Genomic DNA, 25,921 nt, shown 5'->3' on the forward strand with positions numbered 1-25,921 from the left:
ACTAAGAACATGGCTGGACCACATTTCCAGCCTCTGAAGTCGCGGGCAGCCGTGCACCAATTTCTGGTCTGGAAAGCACACCATGCATGCACAGGCTTGGTCCTGTCACAGCCCGTGCACAGCCCTTCATGCTGGAGGCGGAGGGCTCCGAAGGCTGAGGAGAGGGGCCACGGTGGTGGCACCTGGCAGCCTGTGCTGCTCCCACTAAAGGGTGATCAGGACACCAGGCTGGACTGTTGTGTAAGCAAGAGAGAAACATTTAGTGCATGAAGCTGAGGTCACTTCTGTCAGCCTACCTTGACTGATGTGGGTACCTTGAAGCAGGATGCTTCAGTGACACTGTAGGATGTTGCTGAGTGACTGATGGGGCACAGAAACAAATTCAGGAGGGGAAAAGCTCAAGACTCACGTTAGGCAGTGACAAACAGGTTCAACTGCAACAACCTGTAATAACGCAGAAAACTGACCACAGGCTTACTCATCCTGCAGCCCTACAGGAAATTATTGCAAAGAATACGCATTAGCAGCCAACACACGGAATTGGACTAGAGAACTGGCTGGTGTGCAAGCGGAATGGACAGGAAAAGAAAGTACGAAGAGCAGGGGCTGCAGCACTGCGAAACCTGAGTGCCCTGAGAGGCTGCAGAGAGGGACGAAGGACCATCATGTCTTGGCCTTTCAGCAAAGATCTGACCTAGGATGGCTACCTTCCCACTCAAGCCTTTGTTCCACACAACCTCAGGGTATCAGCTGCCCAGGAGACCAAAAGAAAATAAAGTCAGGCTTGAACAGTAGACACAGGAAGAATGACAATGGCATCACCAGCACACAGAGCTGACGAGGTACACGCAGACCAGAAGCTGCTGGGCTCGTGAGGACACGATGAAGCCTAAGAAGTATCAAGCAAAGAACAGAATAAGGGCACACGGTGGGCTCAGGGCTGACTGCCTGGTCCCCACTGCCATGCTCCAGGAGTGAACTATGGCAGCCTTCCAAGACAGCATCCTCATAGCCACATCAGATGAGACCGTGGAGGAAAAGGACCAAGGGTAGAATCAAGGGCCTCAGAAAACAAGCCAGGCACAGTGGCTCACATCTGCAATCCCAGCACTTTGTGGGGCCGAGGCAGAAGGATCACTTGAGCCCAGGAGTTCAAGACCAGCCTGGGCAACATAGTGAGACCCTGTCTCTACTTTAAAAAAAAAAAAGTAGTCAGGTGTGGCAGTGCATGCTTGTAGCCCCAGCTGCTGGGGAGGCTGAGGTGGGAGGATCGTTTGAGCCACGGAGGTTGAAGCTATAGTGAGCTGTGATCGTGCCACTCTACTTCAACCTGGACAACAGAGTGACATCCTGTCTCAAAGGAAAGAAAAAGAACAATGGACAAGGGAATTCCTCCCAGATAGCAGAATCAGGGTCTAGTTGGGAAATTCCTCCCACCTCCACCCCAGCATCACTTCAAAACTGCTATAGACCAGTGTCTGCCATGTGTCTCCCTTTTCCAAAAGGGAGATGGTTACAAAAACCATGGTCATATTTAACCACTGCATTTTAGTGGGGAGAGCAACTAGTTTGTCTTCTTAGTCCACAGGGCTCTGGACCACGAGGAACCACAGCCAGGCCTGATGGAGAGAACTGTGCAATCCTGAGAAATGTTCTGTGCTGCACTAGGCACCTTGACAGTGTCCCCCTTGGGGTGGGGAGAGTGTGTTCTCCATGTGGGATCAAGAGTGGAGCAGAGATCTGGTCACCAGAAGAGAGACTACGGTAAGTGCTGTTCCTTTTCCACTAAGCCACTTCCCTTTCCTTCTAGACACAGAACTAAACTACATTCCCTAGCTTCCCTTGCAATTAAGTGCAGCCATGTCGTCGTTGAGTGCCTGGCCCATAAATCCCTCCTGCACTGCCTCTCTTCTTTCCCCACCCACTGGCTAAATGCGGAGAACTCAGAGGGCCTAAGGAAGAAAACCGCAACATGGAAATATTTTAGGCTGCAGCTTGCAGAGAGCTGCCCAAAGGAATCGTCTGACTAGAAACCGCTACACAGGACTGTGTGAGCAAGAAACATGCAACTGTTCTATTGGGGTGAATTGCTACAGCACTTAACCTACCTCCACTAATATAAATTGTTTAACTTTTTTTAAATTACAAAAGCAATACAATACAAAACATTTAAACAATGCAGAAATAATAAAGTTTTTTTATCCCTACCTCCTCTCCCTGCTGTGCCAACCCTAGGGGATAATCAGTGTCATAGGATATCCCCAGGAATATCCATGTACATACATGCACAGAACAAGTCAGGGAAAATAAACTAAATTTATTATTTTAGTGAGATTCTAGTGCACCTAACACTAGGTAAGCACTTCAGGAAAAGGCAGTGACAAGTGATTGCTAAAGATACCATAGTCTTAAAGTCAGTAAACACAAGGCAGTAATCCCAGATAAACTGGAAGCTGTAGAGTTAATACTCCTTTACTGGTACAGAGCAGTGTGTGTAAATTATAGAAAATTTAGAAATACATAAAAAGATGAAAACTCTACTACTCGAGGAGTACCACTGATAAAATCCTGTGCATTTCCGTTTTTTAATGTACATACGAATATTTTTAAAAAGAGAAAATTACTCCCTTCTGATTAGAAAAGATCGAAATTTTTCTCTTTTAGTGATAATCAAGTCAGAAACTTGCTGTTTGGCTCGAGTTGGGAAAACCTAGCCTGGTAGTTACCACGCAGGGTGAAAGGCCAGTGGGGCATAATTAACGAGCCCTCAGGGTCCACACTCCCGCCCTCGGAGCTCAGAACCGACGGGAGGTGCAGGAGGCCGGGCATTTCTACAGCCCTGGTTCGTTCCTAAACTACTGAATCTTTAAAGAGGTCTGAGTGCTCCTTATACACAGCTGCTTTAATTAAAATAACCACCTGCGCCCTTTTCCTCCGAACTCCACATGCGCTCAGTTCTCAAAGCGCCGATCCTGCGCCATCGCGCCACGGCCGCCCGGATGCTCCGGCCCGACTTCTGCCCCGAATTCCCCTGGAGACCCTCGCACTAGCACGGCGTCAGGAGGAGGCTTCGGGTGACGAGACAGCGGGCAACGGCTCTGGTCCAGAGCGCGCGTCTCCGCCGTTGGGAGCGGTCACGGCGGAACCCTCAAATCGCCCCCTTTCCTAGAGACCTCAGCGGAGCCGCGAGCAACCGCGCAGCCCCCGCGCTCCAGCCCTGCGCCCTAGGCACACGCCCCAGAGCAGCAGCTCGGGTTCGGCGCCGACTCCGCGCCGAGAGCAGCCCGCTAGGGGAGGACTCACAGCACCCAGCTCCCAGGAGGGCACGCAGAGGACTCGCGAGCCACACTCCGCCCCACGCTCGCCGCTATGGTTACTTGCCAGCCGCCCCACGCGAGCCGCTATGGTTACTAGCCCGCCGCCCCTCGCGCCCACGCCCCTTTCGCTATCTCGCGACAGCTGGCGAAGCCTCGCTTCCGGCCGGCTCACTTACGGACCTAGCGTCACTTCCGCCTCCTCCGGCGAGGCTCCGGCCTCGGGTCCGGATGTATAAGGCGCGGCCCCCTGCGGGGAGTGGTGGTGAGTCCGAGGGTGCCACAACGGCCCTGCCCCTGCCCCTGCCCTTAGTGGGCGCCGCGCTACGGGGGAGGGGTTAACCCACCCCCTCCTCCCCGGGGCCTCACGCGGGTGGGAAGAGACAGTCCCAGCGACAGACCAGGCGCGCCTGGACGCGCCGTGGCCCCGCGTGCGGACGGCGGGGACAGGCTCCGGTGCTGAGCGCCTCCGGTGTCCCCAGCAGCACTGACCCACTTGCAGGCCCCGGAGCTGAGCCGCCAGCCATGGCCGCTCCCCGCGGGAGGGCCGCGCCCTGGACGACGGCCCTGCTGCTGCTCCTAGCCTCGCAGGTCCTGTCTCCGGGAAGCTGCGCGGACGAGGAGGAGGTCCCCGAGGAGTGGGTGCTCCTGCACGTCGTCCAGGGCCAGATAGGCGCCGGGAACTACAGCTACCTGCGGCTGAGCCACGAGGGCAAGATAGTCCTCAGGATGCGCAGCCTCAAGGGTGATGCGGACCTGTACGTCTCCGCCAGCAGCCTGCACCCCAGCTTCGACGACTACGAGCTGCAATCGGCCACTTGCGGCCCGGACGCCGTGTCCATCCCCGCGCACTTCCGGCGCCCAGTGGGCATCGGCGTCTATGGACACCCCTCCCACCTGGAGAGCGAGTTCGAGATGAAGGTGTACTACGACGGCACGGTCGAGCAGCACCCGTTCGGCGAGGCCGCCTACCCCGCCGACGGCGCAGAAGCCGGCCAGAAGCACGCTCGTGCCCCGGAAGACGCCTCGCAAGAGGAGGAATCTGTTCTCTGGACGATATTAATTAGCATTTTGAAACTGGTACTTGAAATTCTCTTTTGAGTCGTTGACCACACTCTGGGATATAAAACTCTCCATCTGTGAAGCTGATTGCAGTTTGCTGTGAACCTTGCTACTTGTACTTGGTTGAAGTTCTAGGTACCTTTTTTTAGTCAAGGGATGGAAAAATAAAGCCATACGCAGTTTTGTTACCTCAGTTACCCCAAAAATAGGAAAAGCAGCAAGCACAGTATTTTAAAGATCAAAATTCCTATAAAAGGACTGTGCACAAAGTGTTTAGACTCCATTTTCATTAGGCAGGTTGACTAAAAATGATTGCAGTAACAGGTTTATATAAAATAGAGCAACCTTTCATGCTGTGACACAAATCAAAAGGTTGATAACTTTGTAATTTTACTCTGGAGATTCTAACCGAAGTTGGTGTAAGTTTTCAAGAGTTACTAAAATCAAGTTGGAAATGATTTACGTACACTTCCCTGAGCCTGGACTAAAGCCTCATGCCTGTACCCCAAGTAGGTGATGGTACTTTTCTATACAAAAAGGATTTCCTGGCAGGCAGGTATTTACAAAGTTTGTTCCTGTACCAGTCCAATAATGACAACTCTAAATCCAGCTGCACCAAATCTTAGTGGGCCATTTGTCATACCTATGAAAATTCTTCAGTTATTAAATAACTTTGTCAGTGCTACCTATGGTAGGCCGGAAACAATGTAGATTAGGAAGTTTCATGAAAATTAACTTTTGGGGCTATGGAGAAACAGTTAAGTATCTTAAGTTACTAAACATTTCCACTGAATTTTTGGAGTGAGCCAAGGTTACTATAAAATACTTTGGAAGATGAATTCTCTACCTGGAGTTAGTTTCGAGAGTAAGCGTAGCTTTTAACAGAAATAACTGCAGATTTTAAGCTCATAATTTGCAAAAAAAATCTTTTATTGGCATGAAAATGAAAATGTTGTAAATGGCACCAAATATTCCACTTAAATGCATATACAGTATTAGAGTCAAAAACTATTTTATCCCTCTTTGCTGTTTTTCCCCCTTCTGCCCACTTTCCTGGGTGTTGGGGGGGCCCGCTGACAACAGTCACAAATCCAGCGACCTAGGAAAAAAATTGTTAATATAGAATGAAAAATTATCTTTACAGGACTGAATTTTAAGCCCATCTAAACTCTTCTTCCTTAGCTATCACTAATGATATTCCTCTGTGGATTTTGTGGTGAGAAGGGCACTATGAGTTCCTTAATTTAAGGAAAAAATGTAAACTTAATCAATGTAATCAATGCCATGCAAAATTCATTGCAAGTCAAGGGGGATGGGAGAGATGCAATGCCATACGGTGATATGGACCTTTAAGAAAGTACAATCTTTCCTGAAATTCAAACACTATCATACTTCAAAAGTTCAATACATACTTCAAAAGGTCAAAACCCATTCCGGAATTTGGCTTTTTTAAGACTTTTTCTCTCCTGCTCACTGGCAGCTGTGTGTCTTAACAGCATTCTTTCAAGTCCTGGTGTACTCTGCTGACAGCACTTTAAAACTTTAACAGCACAATGATAACTTGTACTACATACTTGATCTGAATTACTACAGAAAAATAATTATGTTGCTTGCTTAATGATTCCCAGGAAACTTCGTTGTAGGCATATATTTTATAAGAGTATTATACAGTGTTAACTATGCAAGTAAGTTCTAAAATTACACAATTATCTGTGTAATGTTTTAGTCCAATTACTGTGATTTATTCAACTCTGTTCTAAAGTTATCTGGAATTGTCATGCTGCCTCAATTTACAGAAATCTATAATAGATTTCTATAGAAATGTATAAAGACGTAGCAGTCATTTTGTTGTTTCTAAATAGATAACATATAAAAATAAAGGCTTTGTTACTTGAGTATTTCAGTAGAAAAACACCAGCTCATTCTATAGAACTATACTTCCAAAACTTAGCAGGGGCATTCTGGCCTTTCACTTATCCTTTAGTTGGAATTGTCTAGGGATGAAAAGCTGGTGGACATGACCTGTATAATCACACAGCTTTGGTCATATTTGCACATAAGAGTCCACAAGCTCTTCATGTCATGATAGCGTTTATGCAGCCTTTTGGAGTGCTGGGAGAGTCTCATCACCCAAAGATAATGTTTGCTCTTTTTTTAATCTTTACCTGATGGAATAGCACCAAGGCCCACACAAAAAGTATGATAACCTCTGTCACACATATCACAGAACATCATTTCTTCTTCATGGTGGGGTTGTCCACATATAATGCATGTTTTACATTCCATACACTGCCATGGGTAGGTCTTAATCATAGAAACAAGCTCCATTGTCATATCCAGGCAAGAAGGATGGCCTAAATCAAAACCAGTATTAGTGGTATCTCACATAAGAAATTTTAACTTAATAGGGCACATAAAATACTAGTTTGCTTTAGGACTTCCAGAGAATGGCTATAATGTCAAATCGCCAAAGAGAAATGAATATACAATGTAGAGGAAAACACATGGGCTGTGTCTATGCCTCACAAGCTACCCTGTGTATTTAATTTGGTGACTCTTTGGTTGAAATCTGCCTGAAACTATAAATTCTAGTTTTTGAACCAATAAATACGGTGGTTAAAATTTTAAAAAGACATTTCAATACTTACCACTATTCTCACATTGGGAGCAGTGTATAAGTGATTCAGCCTTTCCTTTCTTGTTGGACTCCTTACCCTTCAGACAAATTCCACATATAGCATTTGGAATGACCTTTGGCTGGAAGGGTAGAAGAGGGCTATAAATTCATGCCAGAAGAGCTTACTATGGGTTTAAAAGGAATTCTGTTACTTTATTGCCCTATTTTTACTTTTGGTAACTTGCTAATGAGGACCATTTTGAAAGACAAAACTTGACAGGAGTCTGCCTACAATGTAAGACTGCCTACTGAAGAAAGCATTAATTTCATCATAAAATTTTGTAAACAGCATGATCTCATAAGATTAAATGTAGCATTCTATACTCCCTACATGCACAGTAAGATTTGTTTAATGAATGGAAGGAAAGACTAAATACAATGTCAAATGTCACTACTAATTGGACAAGAAAATCCAAGTAGCAAATGACCATTATGTGTAAGACTTACTCTAAAAAGACCATTTTAAATAGCTCATATATTAATTTTGTTTAAAAACTGCTATTTTCCAAAACTGTAAAACTAGAGCTATAAAATCTAAGTTAAAAAATCAGCTTATCCTCATTGGTATAGTGGTATTTAAAAAAAAATCAGTTTAAACATTTTTAATTGAAAGATGTCTCATGCATACATTGGCGTGTACATAAACGTTTGTGGAAAACTTAGTTGTGTGATTATTCTCTTTGCATGTCTAATAAAAGAATCTATACTTAGAAAGATTCACTATAAAATGTAAAATTATAAAAGGGAAAAATAAGTTTTCAGACAAGCAAAAAAAAATTGCAGTCACTTAAAAAATACACGAACACTCTGAGTACTACTCATCTTTCAGATTAAAAACATGCATGGTCCAGTGAAGGTGTCTGAATTTTAGACATATTTGGTTACACATGGAAATGACAAAGGAAAAAGGGTTCACTGCACTTAAAATTACCAGGGGAGGGAGGGCATCCGAACGTCACGGTCTTGACTGTTACAAAATGACGTTCACTCATGCTATAGAAATAAGTAAATAACAGTGGTAAAAAAGGAAGAGCAAGCATGGGCCAAGAATGAAATGGGGTAAGGGGACATACATACATACACACACACACACACACACACACACACACACACACACACGTAGATGAACTGGGAAAATAATTATTTTAAGTAGAATTGTTTCATTTCTGCTTTATTCCCACCCTGCCAAATGCATCCCTTTCCTAATTTACTGAACCAAAGAGGAACCTAAACAAAACTCAAACGTTGTATATATTCCAGCTTTGAAATGTCTCACTGCCACCTTCATAACCTGTTAGACCTAAACAATTTGTTGTTATTTTAAGTTTTGTACTTTTTAAATTATCTTTCTTTGCAAAAGATGACAGAGGCATTCAAAAAGAATTTTTGGCTTATTTATTTAAAAAAAGTCAACCTTATACATAAATAGAATAAAAACAAGAACTCTAAACAATCACAAATGTCTCTACAAAATAATAAATATCATGGAAGTTAAACATACATATAAAACTTTACTATTAAACTAATCTCCTGTATGTATATTTTTATACCCTGCTCCCCCCAACAAAAGGATAGTGTCACATGCTCAAACCATTTAAGTCTTGCAGTGTAGTTACCCTCTGTTGTTACTGCTACATTCTAAACATAAGGTTCTCATTGTGTGTTCCTATACCTAAATAAAAAACAGCTAGGAAGTGCACTTCTATAATCCAAATTCTGGTTCAGTTATGATCATATCTGTACCTGCCATAATATACAGCAGAATGCTCTCTCTTAATCCATCAAAACTAAGAAATCTCTTTTGGTTATGGTACCTGTACTAAATGCAAAAGATATACTTATTTAATACTAATAGTTTAAGTTAGATACTGGCATAGTAAATACTCTAATATCTTTCACTAAAGTCAGGGAAGTAACCAAACAATATTAAATTCTAAAAACAGAACTCCTCATAGGAGATTCTTTACAAAACAAAAGCCAAAAGGAATAAAACACAAGGGTAGTCATTCACATTCTAGAGCAATTCAAGTTCTACAATCATTAAAATATACATTAAACACCTATGATAAAAGGGACACCAAAAAATTCTAGGTTTATTTCTAAGTTTAAATCATAATGATTTGTTAAATCACTTAGTTTTTCTTACCCAACAGTCTTCATCTTGATGAAAAGAGGGAAACATGAGAGAAGGGGAAGAGAGACAGCTTTGTAGCATTTTCTACGATGAATGCTGCGGCTCGATATACAAAGCATCTGCCCTCTCTAAGAAGCCACAGTGCTGGCATCCAGGACTTTACACAGCAGATAACAACTGTGGCTTAGAGAAGCCAGTCTCAGTGGATTGCACAGTTGAGGGAGGGGTTAATGTGCAGCACTCTCCACAAGGCCAATGGAGCACACTCCTATGTGTGTCTGGTTTAGACAATCAGTTCTACTTCAAATAACTGCAACATCATCAGAGTATCACTATTGACAAGAAAACTGAAATACTCATCCTAATAGCTCTCAGCATCTCAAATAAAAGGCTCACAGTACACTTACTTTTCTACTTGAAAAACAGCCAAAGATAAGACTTTCATGGTAGCAATAATATAGTATAGATTTTAATTATAGATTTATAGGCCGGAATCCCAATAATTATGCTTTAAATTTCAGGTTAATGTAACCTAAACAATACTGTTCTATGAATTAAGGGCAAGCACTAGTGAATCTTATTAAGCAAAGCATCAGATACATTACTTCCTTGAATCTCATACTTTTTATATATAAACTATGACCTTTAGCTTGAAGTACCCTAATATTTAGGCACATCTTGGTTTATTAATACTTTTTATAAAGAGGTTAACTTTTAATAAGCATGTTCACATTAATGTATGATGACTAGATACTGGTTGTTCCCGTCTTTGAAATACCTGAAACATTTTTAGGTACTAAAAATGTTCACAGATTATGTAAAATATAAATTTTGCATATCCTACTTGAGTACTATTAAGTTCAGTTAATCCATATGATTTCTTGTATACTAAATCAATGATAGTGTTGAATAGTTGATTTCCAGCCTGTATTAAAACATCTATTTCAATATTCTCTCTTTTTAACCCATGATCAATCAAGCTTACTGTTGCAAAGATCTACTTAGCACTCAAGAGTTAACAGGACACTGTGCTTTGAGCGGCCACTTCCATTTAAAGCTCTTAGCAGACCAGTAGAACACACTCATTCATGTATACTGCTTCTGAAATTTCATCTTTGGAGCTCACTTGCTTTCAGTTATTAAGCATTAATTTATATAAAGAAATTACATAAGCTATATATGTAAAAACAAGTACAAAAATCACATAGCTGCAGCCTATTGCAGCCACCCTTGGAAGCCAACCCTTGCTGAATTAAGCTTAAAATTTGCTTGCTATAGGCTACAAAAAAAAAAAAAAAAAAAGAATTTTTAAGTTAATTACATAAAAGCATTTCCTAATAAAATATGAAATACACTAACTTAATGTCGCTTTTTTTACTTGAAGAAAGGTAAATGAACATGTTAGAACGTGTTCTAGTTAGTTTGAGGGAAAGGTGACTTACTTCAGCCTGTTCTTGTGAATTATTTACCACAATCACAGTTCTGACATACAAGGTGTTTAACAATTTCACTTGGCAAAACTTTCTCATCAGCTTACTCTAAAATTTTCCTTCAATACACCTTCATAAGTGCAATAAAGGCATGTTCTAATACATCTCAGACCAAAAGAATCAAAAGGTAGTCTATTTTACTACCACCATCCCAAATATGAAACTGTACAGCTAATTCTTCCTTTTATGATATTCTTAAATCCCTATATGCAAATAAGGCTACTCATCTCTCACCTCACCTTTTCTTCAGAAGAAAAGGGAGGGGCAGACAGAGGGAGGAAAAGTTCAAAATATAATAATAGTTGCTGACAACCTACTCCTTTACTCTGAGGATAATCAGATCAACAAGTTAACAAGTATGTTTTAATTCTTGCCATAGAATCATATAGGCTCTTTACCAAGGTTATGCTAAAAATCGCTACAATGTAAGTAACAGGTTTTATTATTTTCTATCCCAGAGTTAGCTAAATTTAGCATATGGATCAAATAATCCTTAGATTAAACCCAGATCTTTCTTAATGAAAGGCACTAAAAAAAATGCAACTTAGTCTAACAGTATATCCACTCATACTTTATAGCTCACTCAGCAGCTTTAGCTACACTAAATGCTGGGGCATTTAAAATGCCAAATAATTATGATCTTTACTCCAAGGAAAGAAAATATAAACTTCTGCCTATGAAATAATGTTTTAAAAACCCATACTTGCCTGGTTATTCTTTCAAAGAAAAAAAAAAAGACTTATAAATTGTACATATACAGAAAACAGAAGCTAAACCATAGCCAAAAGTGACAGAAAAGCCACCAAGGAAATAAAGCAAAAAAGAAAGCAGCGGACAAAGGGCACACCATAGAAGAACAGCTAGTGAAGTACAGCAGGCAGAAGCTCCACAATCGTGAAAGTCAAGTTAAAATATTTCAGGGAGAGAGGCTGGTCAGTAAAGAAGCTGAGTCAGGGGCTTTTTTCTTCTACCTTGTACCCAGGAACTGACTTGGACAGTACAGAACGTTTGGGACCATCTTTTCTTGGAGTGGCAGCTTTGTCTTTTGATTTCTGTCTTCCCTGGAAAGAGTCCTCCTGGCTGTCAGGAGGGCTTTCCCCTTCAGATACATTGCCAGAGGAGCTGTCCTGGAGTTTAAAAGGCAAAAACAAAGATTCTTTGGAATTAAGACAAATTTGAGTCTGGATTTTGAAAACTATGGAAAATATTCAAAGAAAGTTTTAAAGCTTTATCATTTTAAAAATAAAAAGATCATTCTAAATGTAAGAAAGCTTTTTCCAGTGGAGACTAAAATAAGTTATGTTAAAAATCATTCCTCCTTCTTCTAAGTATATTGTATAAAACTGATTCCATTCATATCAGTGCCTTCATCAACTTTGTTTTCTGACATAAGTCACAAAAACACAATTATCCGCTTCAACTACTATTACGGCACACAGCTTCAACATCATTTTCCGTCACAAGGGAACATATTTGTTTCATACAAAAATATATTGTTACAAATAAGTGTGGGTATTTTCACTGAGTACTAAAAGTCATTAAGAAGGTCCTTCAGGAAAAATGAAGCGCTGCAGTTAGAAAAAAAAAAAAAAGTCCTTCAAGTACACATTTGTGTTTTCACAATGTTAAACTATGCAGAGCCAATCCCTCAACTATCTACAACAGGATCTGAAATATTTTATATATTCAAGGTTTAAGACCTCAGTATCTGATCATTTAATTCTTCATTTTATAATTTAAAATGTTCTAATTAGAACTTTCATATAAATTATAAAAATTATAAATTAAAAAATTAGGTTATCTAGAGCCTCCCTGATAAACACACACTGACTAGAAACATGAATGTATCTACTTTATCTTTTTTCTGGGTGTCCACTTATATACATAAAGATACCGAGACTCACACATTACCCCCTACCTCATTGTGCCCTCATTTTTTAAAATACAAAACTGGATTACACTGTGTGTGTATGCATATGTGTATTTTGGTATTTTTTAAAAGCATTATGTGCATTTTCTCACAATCATTAAATAATCTTTGAACTGCATTTCTATCCTATAAATGTAATATAATATTACCCACTGTGGGCATTAAAATTTATTTGTAACTTCCAGCATAAAAAATACTGTCAACACTCAAATGGACCTTTTTTTCTAATTAAAATTTTTCAGCATCTGATTAAATCCTTAGGATAAATTCTACTAGTGGATTTGCTAGGTCAAATACTATGGAACTTAAATTGGTAAGACTGTCAAAATGCTTTCCCATAATGTTGGATTAGTTTACACTTTTCCTAGCAGTATGAAAGGAAGTCAGCTTCATCACCCTTTGCATGCCATAGCTCCCCTTTTAGCAACATGACAGGAGAAAAGTTGTGTCTCCACTTTAATACTTGAACAGTATCTTATTTTGCATAATATGTATTATTAAAGATGTTTTAGAAGCTGTTGGTGACAAGGAAATAATGTCCATTCAATGGTAGCACAATCTCACATTTACGTTGGCTTCAATGAAAAGTTTGAAATAGCCAGTTACTTAAAACACAATGCTAAAGAAATTCAAAGCCCTATGTCATCACTGGGATCAAAGCCCCAAACCGTCATTGGGATTTTATTCTCCTTCAGGTCCACAGAATACACCAACTGCCCACTGTCTTGCAGGTGCATTTTGCTACAAAAAAAAAAAGTCATACAGGAAAACCCAACAAATTGTACAACGTATTACTAAACATAATATTTTCCTATAGGAAGCATAAGATTAAGCAAATGCACTCCCCTCAACTAAGAAAACTACATTTCTGTGTCAAGAGATCAAATTCTGTTTTGTTCAATATTTTAAGCTAAAGAGACAGCAAGTTGAATAAATGATTGTAAGCTAATTTTCCATACCCTTGCCTAAATTGCTCATGGTAACTACAAAGGGGCGATTTTAAGCATAAAGCTTACCAAAGGCCATTCACTGCTTGTTTTTATCAAAACATACTATAAGTAACTTTTCTTGATGAATACTTTCTGGAAATTACATGCAACCATCCTTTTTCAAAGAGAGGGTGATGACAGAAATTCAATGTAACAAAAATTCAAAGAGAAAGGAAATGCTTCCTACTAGAGAGAAATGTTCTCACCGAAGTGCCTTTATTTTTCCGTTTCTCGTCACCTCGACCATCTTCGCCATCATCTGAATCACCATCACTGTCTAGAGCAGGGAGCTCAGGATCCAGAGGGGGCTCATACAGGGCTGTGTTTAATGGCAGATACCGCAGCTCATCTGGTGAGTACCTGAAGTTCAGAGTTTATTTTTGGTTTCCCTTTATTATTAAATATAAACAGACTCATCTTTGACCTATGAAGATAGCCTTAAACTTCTTGAGTAACCCCAAAGACTTTTGAAAACTAGAGTACTAATTTTTCATTTTTGTCATCAAGTAGGGTTAATTAATAAAAAGCCTGAACATCTTTTCACTAGACTTATGTAAAATATGCATTTGATTCTTACTAAGAGATAATGTGCCTCCCCTCTTTGCCCTCAACCCAAAAAAAGAAAAAAGTAAATAAAATGTCAGCAGCCCCAAGTCTGGCTGCCAGCTCACATCCACCTCGACCACTGTCCCAGGTCTTTGCTACTTCTCTGTGCTGTCACTCCATTTGTAAAACAGACCTAATAATAGCATCTACCGCATACAGTTGATATATATGCATTAACTTATTTAATGCATACGTATCACACCAGTGCATGGTACATGATATTACTTAAAATAATAACATAGAAAGCAAATTTTTTAGTAACAAATTATTGTAAACAAATTTGGGAAGCATGTATTCTAGCAAATTTAATCATCTATTTTGTCTGAAACTATATTGGCAATCTCTTCCCCTAGGTCAGACAGCAATGCTTCGTGCCACCTCCATTCTCACCCTCAGTAGCCCTCATTCAGGAAGCGACCCTAGATGAAGACTTCTCCAACTAAGACAAAACACCAAAAAGCAAAGGGGTTAATATACTTGCATATGACTTTTAATAATTTGCTGATGCCAAAATAAAATTTTTAAAAATTAAAGGCCGGGTGCAGTGGCTCACGCCTATAATCCCAGCATTTCGGGAGGCCAAGGTGGGCAGATCACCTGAGGTCAGGAGTTCGAGACCAGCCTGGCCAACATGGTGAAACCCCATCTCTACTAAATATACAGAAAATTAGCTGGGCAAGGTGGCGGGCACCTGTAATCCCAGCTACTCGGGAGGCTGAAGCAGGAGAATCACTTGAACCAGGAGGCAGAGGTTGCAGTGAGCCGAGATCGCGCCACTGCACTCCAGCCTGGGCGACAGCGTGAGACTCCATCTCCAAAAAAAAAAAAAAAAAAATTTGAAGAAAAACTTTTAAAAAATTGCTGCTCATGATTTAAATTTGAATTTAAAAAATATTTTTTTATTTAAAAAATTTCTGCCCAAGATTTGACTTTCAAATGGTGTGAGTTATGATACTATATTTTAAATTCTATTCTCTAAAAAATAGTATATTATGAAAAACATACGGTTCCAGAGTAAGGCTTAAGGTTGAAGTAAAAGCTGAGACTTTAAAACAAAATGGGCTGGGCACAGTGGCTCACGCCTTTAATCCGAGTACTTTGGGAGGCCAAGGTGGGCGGATCACTAGGTCAAGAGATCAAGAGCATCCTGGCCAACATGGTAAAACCCACCTCTACCAAAAATACAAATAATTAGCTGGGCGTGGTCGCATGTGCCTGTAGTCCCGCCATTTGGGAGGCTGAGGCAGGAGAATCACTTGAACACAGGAGGCAGAGGTTGCAGTGAGCCGAAATCACACTACCACACTCCATCCTGGGTACAGAGCAAGACTGTCTCAAAAAAAAAAAAAAAAGAATCTGTTAGCCCTGTTTTTTTCAGTTACATTTAGTTTGGGAATAGGAGATAAGTAACATTTAGGGTCCATATTGGAGCAGCAGCCAGGCCAGGTCAGCAATGTGGCTGGGGCACCCAGTTGCCCATGCCTGCCCCTCTCCGCTCCTTCTCTCATCTTCTCTGCAGTAAAAGTCAGTGTTTCTCAAACTCTAACCTGCACATGAATCACACAGACATGTGTTAAAATGCAGACTCTGAGTCATAGGTCTAGAGTTGGGCCTGAGATTCTGCATTTCCAACAAGCTTCTGAGCAATAACAGTGCTTTGGACCACGGAACATACCCTGAGCAGTGAGGTGCTACAGAACCCCCAGCATCTGTCTCTAACAAACCCAAACAGAATGGGCAGAGACAGAGGCATCTAGACTTCACCAGCATATATTCAAATTCTGACTACAGGGTGTTGTTTACCACAGAACCACAGAAGAATAGCAACACAAATCCTATACGATATCTTACGGTGATATCTATAGACCCCAAAATTGTTAGGAGGCAAGTACAAAAGGCTCTGAAACCCCTTACCAATAGCCGATACCAACTGTAACTAAAACTACTAAATACCTCTTATAATATTCCTGGAACTGTCCGGGGATGAGAGCCACTGGGTAAGAACTGACCTTTGTTCGCTCTGTTGGCAAAACTTTGTACTTCCCTTGAGGTACCTGGATAACCTACGTTAACATAAAGAGAAACACAAAACTGATTCCATGCTAAGAATCAAGGCTTTAGGAAGAGTCCCCACATGCTCACCACTGCACGCCCACTTCCCCCTCGAAAAGCTAAAATTTTAGGAGATATCGGGAGCTATAACCTAAGAGGACAGTTGGTGCTTTCAGTTCTATATATTATTGTTTTAAAGGCCTATTCTCCTGAGGAATGGCAGTGGATCTCTTGCTCACTACTTAACAGCAGAGTGATCTGGGTAGCTTATACGACCTCTCTGTAGCTCAATTTCTTTATGAAATGGAAGTAATCCTAGTTCCAACCTCACATGGTTACTATGAGAATTAACATGCAAATCTCTTTTAAAAACTCTTGGGACACACAGCAAGTATGATATGTAGCTATTATTAGTCTCATTTAGAATTATTAACCGTAAAGCAAAAGACATCTCACAAAAAAATGTAAATTGAGTATTATTAAGCACACCATTAAAAATAACATCTCAACTTCTGAGGAAAAAAAGAACACGCAGGTGTCAGCATGGCCAACATGGTAAAACACCATCTCTACTAAAAATACAAAAAATTAGCTGGGTGTGGTGGCAGGCACCTGTAATCCCAGCTAATGGGGAGGCTGAGGCAGAAGCATCGCCTGAACCCGGGAGGCGGAGGTTGCAGTGAGCCGAGATCATGCCACTGCACTCCATCCTGGGCTACACAGACTCTGCCACAAAAAAAAAAAAACAAACAAACAAACAAACAAAAACACACACACACATAGGTGGTACAAAAAATAACGATAAAGGGGGTGATGGGCACTCTGCAATAACAAGTAATAAACTAAGTTCAGGGGGTACTAAATTTAAGTTATCCTACATGTGTCTGCAAGTCAAAATAAGCTCTTCTTTCTTCCATGCGTTCCCGGTTTAAGTTGCTATTAAATTCTGCTGCTTTTTTGGCAGCTTTCTTAATATACTCAGGCACTTTACTGGCTTCAACTTTCTGAGTATTCTGTTGTTGCATTTGCTGGAAAAAAAAAATACAGTTAGAAGTCACATATAACTTTCTAAAATGTCATTTTCCCCAACCCAAATAAAAAATGCCAGTCACCTCAATTACTTACGGAATACTCTTTATAATGGTCTGTAATCCGTTGACGTTCTTTTTCTTGTAGAATAACAGAATACTCAGCATGTTTGGCTGGATATTCTTTTATCATTAAATCAATCACTTCATCACTGCGCAATGCTGTTAAGCCTATTTTAGACCAAAAAATAAAAAAATAAAGAAGCTCTTTTAAGGATAAGTGAACAAAAGCACTCTTCAAAATTTAATTCTTCAAACCGCTCCACATTGTAATGGTTTTCCAATAGCCAAAGCAAAATATCTTAGTACATTTGAAAATAATTAAACTTAATATTCACAATATAAACTCGAGCAATTAAAAGATTATCTTGCAAAAGGCAAATATATCAATTTTTCAACCAAACAAGTTTATTTTTAAGATTCTATGTGCTTTGAACATATATCCCTTTAGTTGGAAACAACTGTTAAATAATGAAATGCACTAACTACTAACAAGTACTACAGAATACTAGATGAATAGAAAAAAAAATTCAACGTATTATAGTTCCCAGTCTTCAAATTCCATACACAAGAAATATTACAATCAATTAAAATTTCACCAAAAACATCAGCACACACACACACATCATGGAGACAATTTTCAAAACTCACAGTATCAGATTTCACCAATTGCTAAAATGCATTCCCAAGAATTTATATAAAAAGTAGCCAAGTTGCATTAAAATGTTTGTGAAAAAAAGATTACAAATAAAGCACGAACATAATTATACAGAACTAAAAATTGAAGAAAATTTGCCTTTTTGCATTTTAGAGATGTTGTCTCGCCATCTTGCCCAGGCTGGAGTGCAGTGGCTATTCACAGACATGATCACAGCACACTACAACCCCAAAGTCCTGTGTTCCAGTGATCCTCCTCCCTCAGCCTCCCAAGTAGCTGGGGCTACACGCACACACCATGCACTTAGCAAAGAACCTGCAACTTAAAAAAATATATTGTACAAGCTTTGTACAAAAAATACAAACACTCTGAAAACTCTGTAAAAATTATTAGACAAGGGCTGGGCATGGTGGCTCATGCCTGTAATCCCAGCACTTTGGGAGACCAAGGTGGGTGGATCACAAGGTCAGAAGTTGGAGACCAGCCTGGCCAATATGGTGAAACCCCGTCTCTAATAAAAATACAAAAATTAGATGGCTGTGATGACATGCGCCTATAGTACCAGCTACTCGGTAGGCTGAGGGAGAATTCCTTGAACCCGGGAGATGCAGGTTGCAGTGAGCTAAGATCGCGCCACTGCATGCCAGCCTGGACAACAGAGAGAGACTCTGTGTTAAAAAAAAAGAAAAATTAGACAATTATACTCTGTTATAGAATAGAGGTTGATCCTTGACTTGCAATGGGGTTACATATGATAAACCCATCCTAAGTTGAAACTATCCTAAAAAGTAAAAGCATTTAATACATCTAGCCTACCAAACATCTTTGCTTACCCTAGCCTAACTTAAACATGCTCAGAAAACTTACATTAGCCTACAGCTGGGCAAAATCAGCTAACACAAATTTTAATATAAAGTGTTGAATATGTCATGTGACTTGTTACATATTATACTGAAAGTGAAAAGAATCATGGTTGTATAGACACTTGAAGTATGGTTTCTACTGAATATGCATTGCTTTCACACCATCATGAAGCTGAACCATCATAAGTCAGGAACCACATGTGTGTTCAAGCTTCATTCTCCTGTGCATTTTAACAATAATCAAAAATGAAGTAAATAATGTAGCATTTAAATAGTTCAATTTATTTTACCAATTTTGTAAAATATTTTAGGAAATAAGATACTTATCTAGTATTATCTCATAAATGTTCAGCTTGAAAAATTCACATTAAAAAGCTATTCTTACCTAGAGTGCACTGAGTTTCAGTAATGACATTTAGCTCTCTCAGGTAGAGTTTCTCCTTGTGAGACAAATCTCGTCGCTCTAAATCTCCAAAAAAAAGATCAAAAGACTATTAAAAACAGCAAAACCTTATGCACTTGTAAAACTTTTAAAAGCTTAAAAACCTTGATTTTTTAAAGTATTCATATTACATATTCCAAATATTATTAAAGGGGCTACAAAAAAATTTATAAATTCAAGAAATAAAACTCAGCAAGATACAAAAGTTAGAATAAAATAGGAAATAGAATAATCCAAAGCAAGAAGGTCATATAAATAACTATACTAAACTAGTTCATGAGGAATAGCCTTTCTCAAATTCAGATATGGCTCAAATAGCTAACTCTATTCCTGAGATCAAGGAACAATGGTAAAAATCCCAAACTTGACTATAAAATGATTTTTTCTAAAATTTTCCTCAGGAAATTCACCTTTCCCATTTTGCTTTTAAATCAGTTTATGAGCCATAGAAAATATCAATAATGAAGAGTGATGCTGAATGATAGCAGTAAATGAAACACAGCCAGGCGTGGTGGCTCACACCTGTAATCCTAGCAATTCAGGAGGCTGAGGCAGCAGGATAGCTTGAAGCCACGAGTTTGAGACCACGCTGGGCAACATAGCAAGACTTCACATCTCTAAAAAAATAAAAATTTAAAAAATCTGCCACGCGTTGTGGTGCACACCTGTAGTCCCAGATACTTAGAAGGCTGAGGCAGGGAGACAGCTAGCCCAGGAGTGCAAGGCTGCAGTGAGCTATAATCGCACCAGTGCGCTCTAGCCTGGGTGACAGAATGAGACCCTTAGTCTTAAAAAAAAAAAGAAAAACAGCAAGCACAAGAATATAAAATATAATCTAGAGAAAAATTCAGAAGTTGACAGTGTATCATAAAGAATTACTATCAATTATAAATTAATCTATTATATAAACTAGTACCTGGATATTTCCTTTTAAAGGAGGTCACACCCAAATATTCACTGACTTGTTCTTGAAGCATATAGTATTCTCCTGTTTCATCAGGTGGCCATTTGTACTCTATCAAGTTTTCTGCTGGATAGTAACTAAAACTAAGTACAGAAATATATATTATGCATTAAATGTAGCTTTCATTAATTTTTAATCACTTTTATTGAGGATATTTTGAAAACTATTTTAAGTATTTAAATTATTTGCCTCCTATGACTTGACTTCCTGTGTATCAAAGAAAATTACAAAACAGGTACAAGGAATAGAAATAATTATCTGGTCTACCAAGTCAAAAAGGTACGTGAAAATAACATCTTTTATACACTGGGAAGAACGTAGAATCACAATTGCTAAGAACAAAGGCATTTTTAGTTTAAGGGACCTATGAAGGCAAAGCAAGGTGATGATGGTATCAGCTCTGACTTCTTTCTCTTGGGCTTAAAATGCATAGCCAGTATTTCATCCACCCAAAGAATAATCAACTTCTGTCTCTTGTCTACTGTTCAGTGAGTCATAAATAGCTGAGAAAACAGAACTCTTAAAAACCTATTATCTCAGTGCATCATATCATAAACCGTAACTGTTTGTTCTCAGATACTCCACAAACCCAGAAGCAAAGAATGGACCTAGTTTGAAGGTGCCAGGGTATCACAGTCGATCTCCATCCTGAGTAACAGAGTACAGATTTCAGGATATGGGCCAATTCAACCTCTATATTGGACATGGGAAAGTGACACTATGTTATGCATCCATCTATTTAAGAAGTAACCTTCAAAAAGAACAGTGTTCTCAAAAATGGTGCTGGGAAACTGGGTATCCACATGCAAAAGTATAAAATTGGACCTTTACCTCATATCACAACTCAAAATGGATCAACAACCTAAATATAAGAGCTAACTAGAAAACTCTTAGAAGAAAACATAGAAATCTTTCACAACCTTGGATTTGAAGGTAGATTCTTACATATGACACCAAAAGCACAAGCAACAAAAGAAAAAATAGATGAAAAATTGGGGCTTCATCAAAATTAAAAATTTTGTACAGGGACACTATCAAGAGAGTGAAAAGACAACCCACAGAACAGGAGAAAATATGTGTGAATCATATTTTTGATGAAGTATTAATATATAAAATATATTTAAAAAGCTCCTACAACAAAAAAAACCCCAAATAAAAAATGGACAAAGAACTTGAATAGACATGTCTCCAAAGAAGCTATACAAATGGCCAAGCAGATGAAAAGATGTTCAATATCAGTAGACATCATGAAAATGCAAATCAAAATCACAATAAAATATCACTCCACACCTTTTAGGGTAACTACTATTTTAAAAAATGAAAAATAACAAATTGGTGAGAAATATGAAGAAACTGGAAACTGTGAATTGCTGGTAGGAATGTAAATTTGGTGTGCAGCCCCTATGGAAAACAGTTTGGCAGCTTCTCAAAAAATTAAACATAGGATTACCATATAATCCAGCTACTCCACTCCTAGATAAACATCCAAAAAAACTGAAAAACACAAACTCTGAACACCAGTGCTCACTGTAGCATTATTCACCTTGGCCAGAAGGTGGAAACCCAAATGCCCATCAACATCTGAATGGATAAACAAAATCAGTATATACATAAAATGGAGTATTATTCAGCCTTAAAAACAGAAAAAAAGTCTGACATACGCTACAAAGATGAACCTTGAAGATATTCAAAGTTCTAAGAGAAATAAGCCAGCCGCAAAAGGACAAATATTTTATGGTTCCACTTATATGAAGTAACTAAGTAGTCGTATTCACGGAAATAGAAAGTAGAATGATGGTTGCAAGACGCTAAATAGAGGGAGAAAGGGAGGTTATTGCTTAATGGTTATAAAGTTTGGGGTAGTGAAAGTTTTGGAAATGGATGGTGGTAATGGCTGCACAACACTGTGAATGTAACTGATGCCAATGAATTTCACACTTAAAAATTGTTAAAATGATTAATTTTATGTATGTATGTATTTTACTATCATAAAATTGTTTTTTAATTACACTCAGTAGCAAGACCAACTTTGATGGCTCATTATAGAACAGGAAGAAAATATTCTACAATTTTTAATAATTGACTTTGCCAGAGCTGGGGGAAAGGGAAGAGGATGTTAAGGCAAAGAGGAACATCACAAAAAATATTAATAACCGGTAAAATGACAGTACCCAAGATCTTGACTTGAAGTTTCACAACTCCTAGAACTATCTCCTGAGCCCATTCGCCTCCTTTTGGATGGCTGGGTCCCATCATTTGAATTATCTTCATTATCATCCTATACATTTAAAAGATTCAAAAATAATAATTAGAGAAAGAATAAAAGAACAGTAAGTCTCAATAAGTGAAAGACTGTCTAAGGACAACTAGTCATACAAGTATTAACTTCATATTATAATTAAAAGGGTCCAACAGTTTGGCATGAGCAAGACCTGGAATAAAATTTAAAACTGATCTTCAATCCAATCCAAATAAGAACATTTTCAATGAACCCGTAAATGCAAATCTGCTTTTGCTTTCTGCTCTTCATAAACATATCAAACTGCTGCATCACTCTAGGATTAAAGCAAACTCTCCTACCCAAGCTCAGGGGGAAAAAAATGTATGGATCATTTACAGTTCTCAATTCAACTTGAAGCCGGTTCATAGGACTATTTTAATTGACTACTTTAGGCATTTATGTCCCTGTGAAAAGGGGACATATGAGACCGAAAACAATTCTAACTACTCACTCTTCCTCTTACACTGCTAAAATTTAGCAAAAATATACCCTAATAAGGGTCATCAATCTATAATATAGCAGCACACACACCAAAAAAAGAAGCTTGAGAGGGGGAGGGGAATTTTTTTTTTTTTAAAGAAGAGGATTATATATTTTTAATGTAATCCATTATGTGGCAAGAACATCAAGGTTATAAATTCAACCATTTCATTCAGAAAAAGTATCAGATGTTAGGAAACTGATTTATTTACTTATTAGCCAAGGCTTAAAGTCTAAAAATCATAATTTTTTCATGTAATATAGCTTTCAACGCTAATCCAATTTTGCTAAATACTATAGTCCTCTTGCTACATATTAAAATGAAAGCAATCCTGCAAAAGAATATAAAGAGGCAATATGGTATAGTGGCCAGGCATGCCAGAGCTGGACGGCCTGGGTTCTCACTGGGCACTGTCCCTCACTAGCTGAGTAGGTTATTCTCTGTGAGCATCTCCTTATCCGAAAATTTGAGACTATAATAGTGCCCCATTACATGGCTAATTCAATGATTAAATGAGCTACTATATTAAAAGTACTTAGAACAAGGACTAGCGAGTTATCTGATAAATATTAGTTAAAATGATGATTATGATGATAATAGTCTCAAATGTCTCTAGCTCCTAGGAATTTACTGGTTCTTTTCCAAATAGTAAAATATATATTCTTTTTCAGTCCTTATAAAATAAGCATTTCATTAAAGAGCTTTGCATAGTCTAAATCTACTCTCTGAAAATTTGCATAAGTATCACAACTGCAACACTGCATATTCAATACTTTCAACATAACTCATTTTAAACATTCCAGTATTTTTTCTATTTTACTGGTGAGCATTTTAAAGATTTTTATATCCTTAAACTTAAAAACATTTCCCTTTAGCTAAAAAGTTGAGACACTCAAAAATATACAAAAATAAAGTTAAAAATGCAAAGTGCTCAAAAAAGCTGAGACTACAATTTCATCAAGTGTTTTAAATTACTACTACAAATTCTAGGCAAAGGCATTATTATATAAAGTGAGCATCTGGGCAGCGGGCCTTTTTCTTGAGGGAGGTAGTAACAGCAATATTGTTCCCAATACATGACGGAATAAGGTAAGAATTTCCGTGTAACCGCAATACTGATACAGAGGCCCATGTTTTCAAAGACTCCCAAACATACTAAATCAGAGATGTGCCTTCCAGAGTTACAGGTGGTTTCCAACTACAGATCAGATGAATTTCTACGCATCACATCCTTCCTAGGGCTCAGGGGTCAAGAATGCACTCAGGGGGCACTGGCTCAGTGCCCTCCAGGTGCCGGGCCAGACGTGAAATGCTGGAAGTGCAAGGATGTGCATTCAGAGTCTTACAATCTAGTTACTTCCATTGACGACAGCCTTTGAGGAACCTTCAAAATGAGTCTCACAGCACTGTGGACGTGCGCAACGGGAAAAGCTCCCAAGCAGGCGCAGCCCGGCTAGGCTGCTACAGGACGGCTTCCCCTGCCAACGCGCACACCGCACACCGCACGAAGGCTGGCTGGCTCTGCAGCATTCCAGTTCCCACCGCCTTCTAATTTCAATCCAATTTCAAGCTTCGAGGCTTTTAAAACATCATTCCTCCCTTCCAACTTTCGGTCACAAACTGCTAGCCTAACTTTAGAACCAAAACGTTTTGATGCGTGACACTACTGCTCATCTCCATTTTCTCCACAAGCACCAATTTCTTTTCACCTCCTCAAGCAGTAAAAAGTTTTAACAGACTTCCGCTGAAAACATCCGGACGCTTGCGTATTAACTTAGTTATTACAGTAAGTTCACTGAGTGTGTTGATTTTCCATATCGTTCGCCACTCGGTTTTTGCAGTAAGCTTTCAAACACTTCGGCAAACTATGCGCGGAATGAAGGCTGAGCGAACGCGCGCTTCTGCAGGCCCCTCCGAGGCCAACTCTCTCGGCCCCGGGCGCGTTCCGTCCCACGGCTGGCCTAGGAGGAGGCGTTTTGGGGACAAGCTTGTCAAGCAGGGCCGGCTGCCAACTTCGGGGAAGCCGCGCCGCGTCCCCCGCCCGCCCGCACTTGTTGCTCGCTAGAGGCCGCGGGCTCCCCTCGGGGCCCCGCCTCGCCGACCACCCCCGGTCTCAGGCGCGGCGCCCGGCCTGGGCCCACGCCCCCGAGACGCTGGGCGGCTGCCGGTGGGACTGGGCCCACGCCCCGGCACCCGGGCCCGGGACGGGGTCAGGGTCGGGTCGCACCGGCCGCTTCCTCACCTTCGGGGACTGCGCTCCAGGGGTGGCTGGGTCGCTGTCGCACGGCCGCGGGGACAGCGCAGCCCCGGGCCCGGCCGCCGCCGCCATCAGCCCGAGCGCCCCGCGCCGCCGCCGCCGCCGTCGCCTCCGCCTTGTCCCGGCCGCCGCCGCCGCCGCTGCCGCCGCCGCCGCCGCCGCCGCGCGGGCCCCCCGCCGCCCCGGCCCCGCCCCCTCCGCCCGCCCGCCCGGGGGCCGGCCCCTGCCGCCGCGCGCCCCGCGGCCCGCCAGCGCCGCCGCCACCGCCATGGCCGCCGCCAGCGCGCCGCCCGCGCGGGAGGGCGCCAAAGGCTGGGAGGGCTCGGGGCTGCGGGCCGGAATGGAGGAGGCCCAGCGGCGGCGGCGCTTCTCACGTCAGCCCAACCCGCCCGGCCGCGGCCACCGCCTCAGCACCGCTGCCCCCCACAGCTCCGCCGCTGGCCTCAGCGCCGCCGCGGCTCCCTTCAGCCCCGCCGCTCGCTCGCCTCAGCCCCGCCGCTCGCTCGCCTCAGCCCCGCCGCTCGCTCGCCCGCCTCAGCCCCGCCGCCCGCCTCAGCCCCGCCGCTCGCCTCAGCCCCGCCGCTCGCCTCAGCCCCGCCGCCGCCTGGCTCCCCACGGCCCGGCGTTGTACTC

The 25,921-nt window shown here is 40.8% G+C and overlaps 3 protein-coding genes across 38 annotated transcripts in view; 1 reads left to right on the forward strand and 2 right to left on the reverse strand.

Moving 5' to 3' along the window:
• Window positions 1–3,057, reverse strand: part of WDR27 (WD repeat domain 27) — a 247,248-nt gene extending 244,191 nt beyond the window's left edge. For all 35 annotated transcript variants that reach the window (XR_010158275.1, XR_010158287.1, XR_008548743.1 and 32 more), the window contains exon 1: window positions 2,920–3,057. The gene's annotated coding sequence lies outside the window, so the exon portion shown is untranslated. The remainder of the gene's footprint in view (window positions 1–2,919) is intronic.
• A 372-nt stretch (window positions 3,058–3,429) lies between these two features.
• C6H6orf120 (chromosome 6 C6orf120 homolog) lies at window positions 3,430–7,715 on the forward strand. Its single transcript, XM_009452430.5, is given in 3 exon segments — window positions 3,430–3,641; window positions 3,643–3,720; window positions 3,723–7,715. Coding segments are annotated over 3 exon segments (867 nt in total). The 5' UTR covers window positions 3,430–3,545; the 3' UTR covers window positions 4,416–7,715.
• On the reverse strand, window positions 5,286–25,921 carry PHF10 (PHD finger protein 10). Of its 2 annotated transcripts, none has more exons than XM_016956680.3 (12): window positions 25,274–25,921; window positions 22,441–22,547; window positions 20,222–20,352; window positions 19,249–19,326; window positions 17,380–17,513; window positions 17,133–17,282; window positions 16,156–16,265; window positions 13,803–13,956; window positions 11,649–11,804; window positions 7,025–7,133; window positions 6,542–6,730; window positions 5,286–5,475 (listed from the first exon to the last, which is right to left on the reverse strand). In XM_016956680.3, the coding sequence occupies exons 1-12, from the start codon at window positions 25,556–25,558 to the stop codon at window positions 5,390–5,392; spliced, it is 1,689 nt and encodes a 562-aa protein (XP_016812169.2). In that variant the 5' UTR covers window positions 25,559–25,921; the 3' UTR covers window positions 5,286–5,389. The 2 variants fall into 2 exon arrangements, with proteins under 2 accessions (XP_016812169.2, XP_016812168.2); XM_016956679.3 differs by having other exon boundaries at window positions 19,249–19,332.

This window comes from Pan troglodytes, chromosome 5, assembly GCF_028858775.2.
Source record: "Pan troglodytes isolate AG18354 chromosome 5, NHGRI_mPanTro3-v2.0_pri, whole genome shotgun sequence".
Classification (NCBI taxonomy): Eukaryota; Metazoa; Chordata; class Mammalia; order Primates; family Hominidae; genus Pan; species Pan troglodytes.

What these genes read in the sequence shown, in the direction of transcription:
- PHF10 (XM_016956679.3), bottom strand. Translation starts at nt 25,558, where the DNA reads ATGGCGGTGGCGGCGGCGCTGGCGGGCCGCGGGGCGCGCGGCGGCAGG. An exon ending in TTCCAGGAATATTATAAGAG is followed by an intron (nt 13,957 to 16,155) that starts GTATTTAGTAGT and finishes TCTGAACTTCAG; the next exon opens with GTACTCACCAGATGAGCTGC. An exon ending in CTCCCAATGTGAGAATAGTG is followed by an intron (nt 6,731 to 7,024) that starts GTAAGTATTGAA and finishes GTTTTGATTTAG; the next exon opens with GCCATCCTTCTTGCCTGGAT.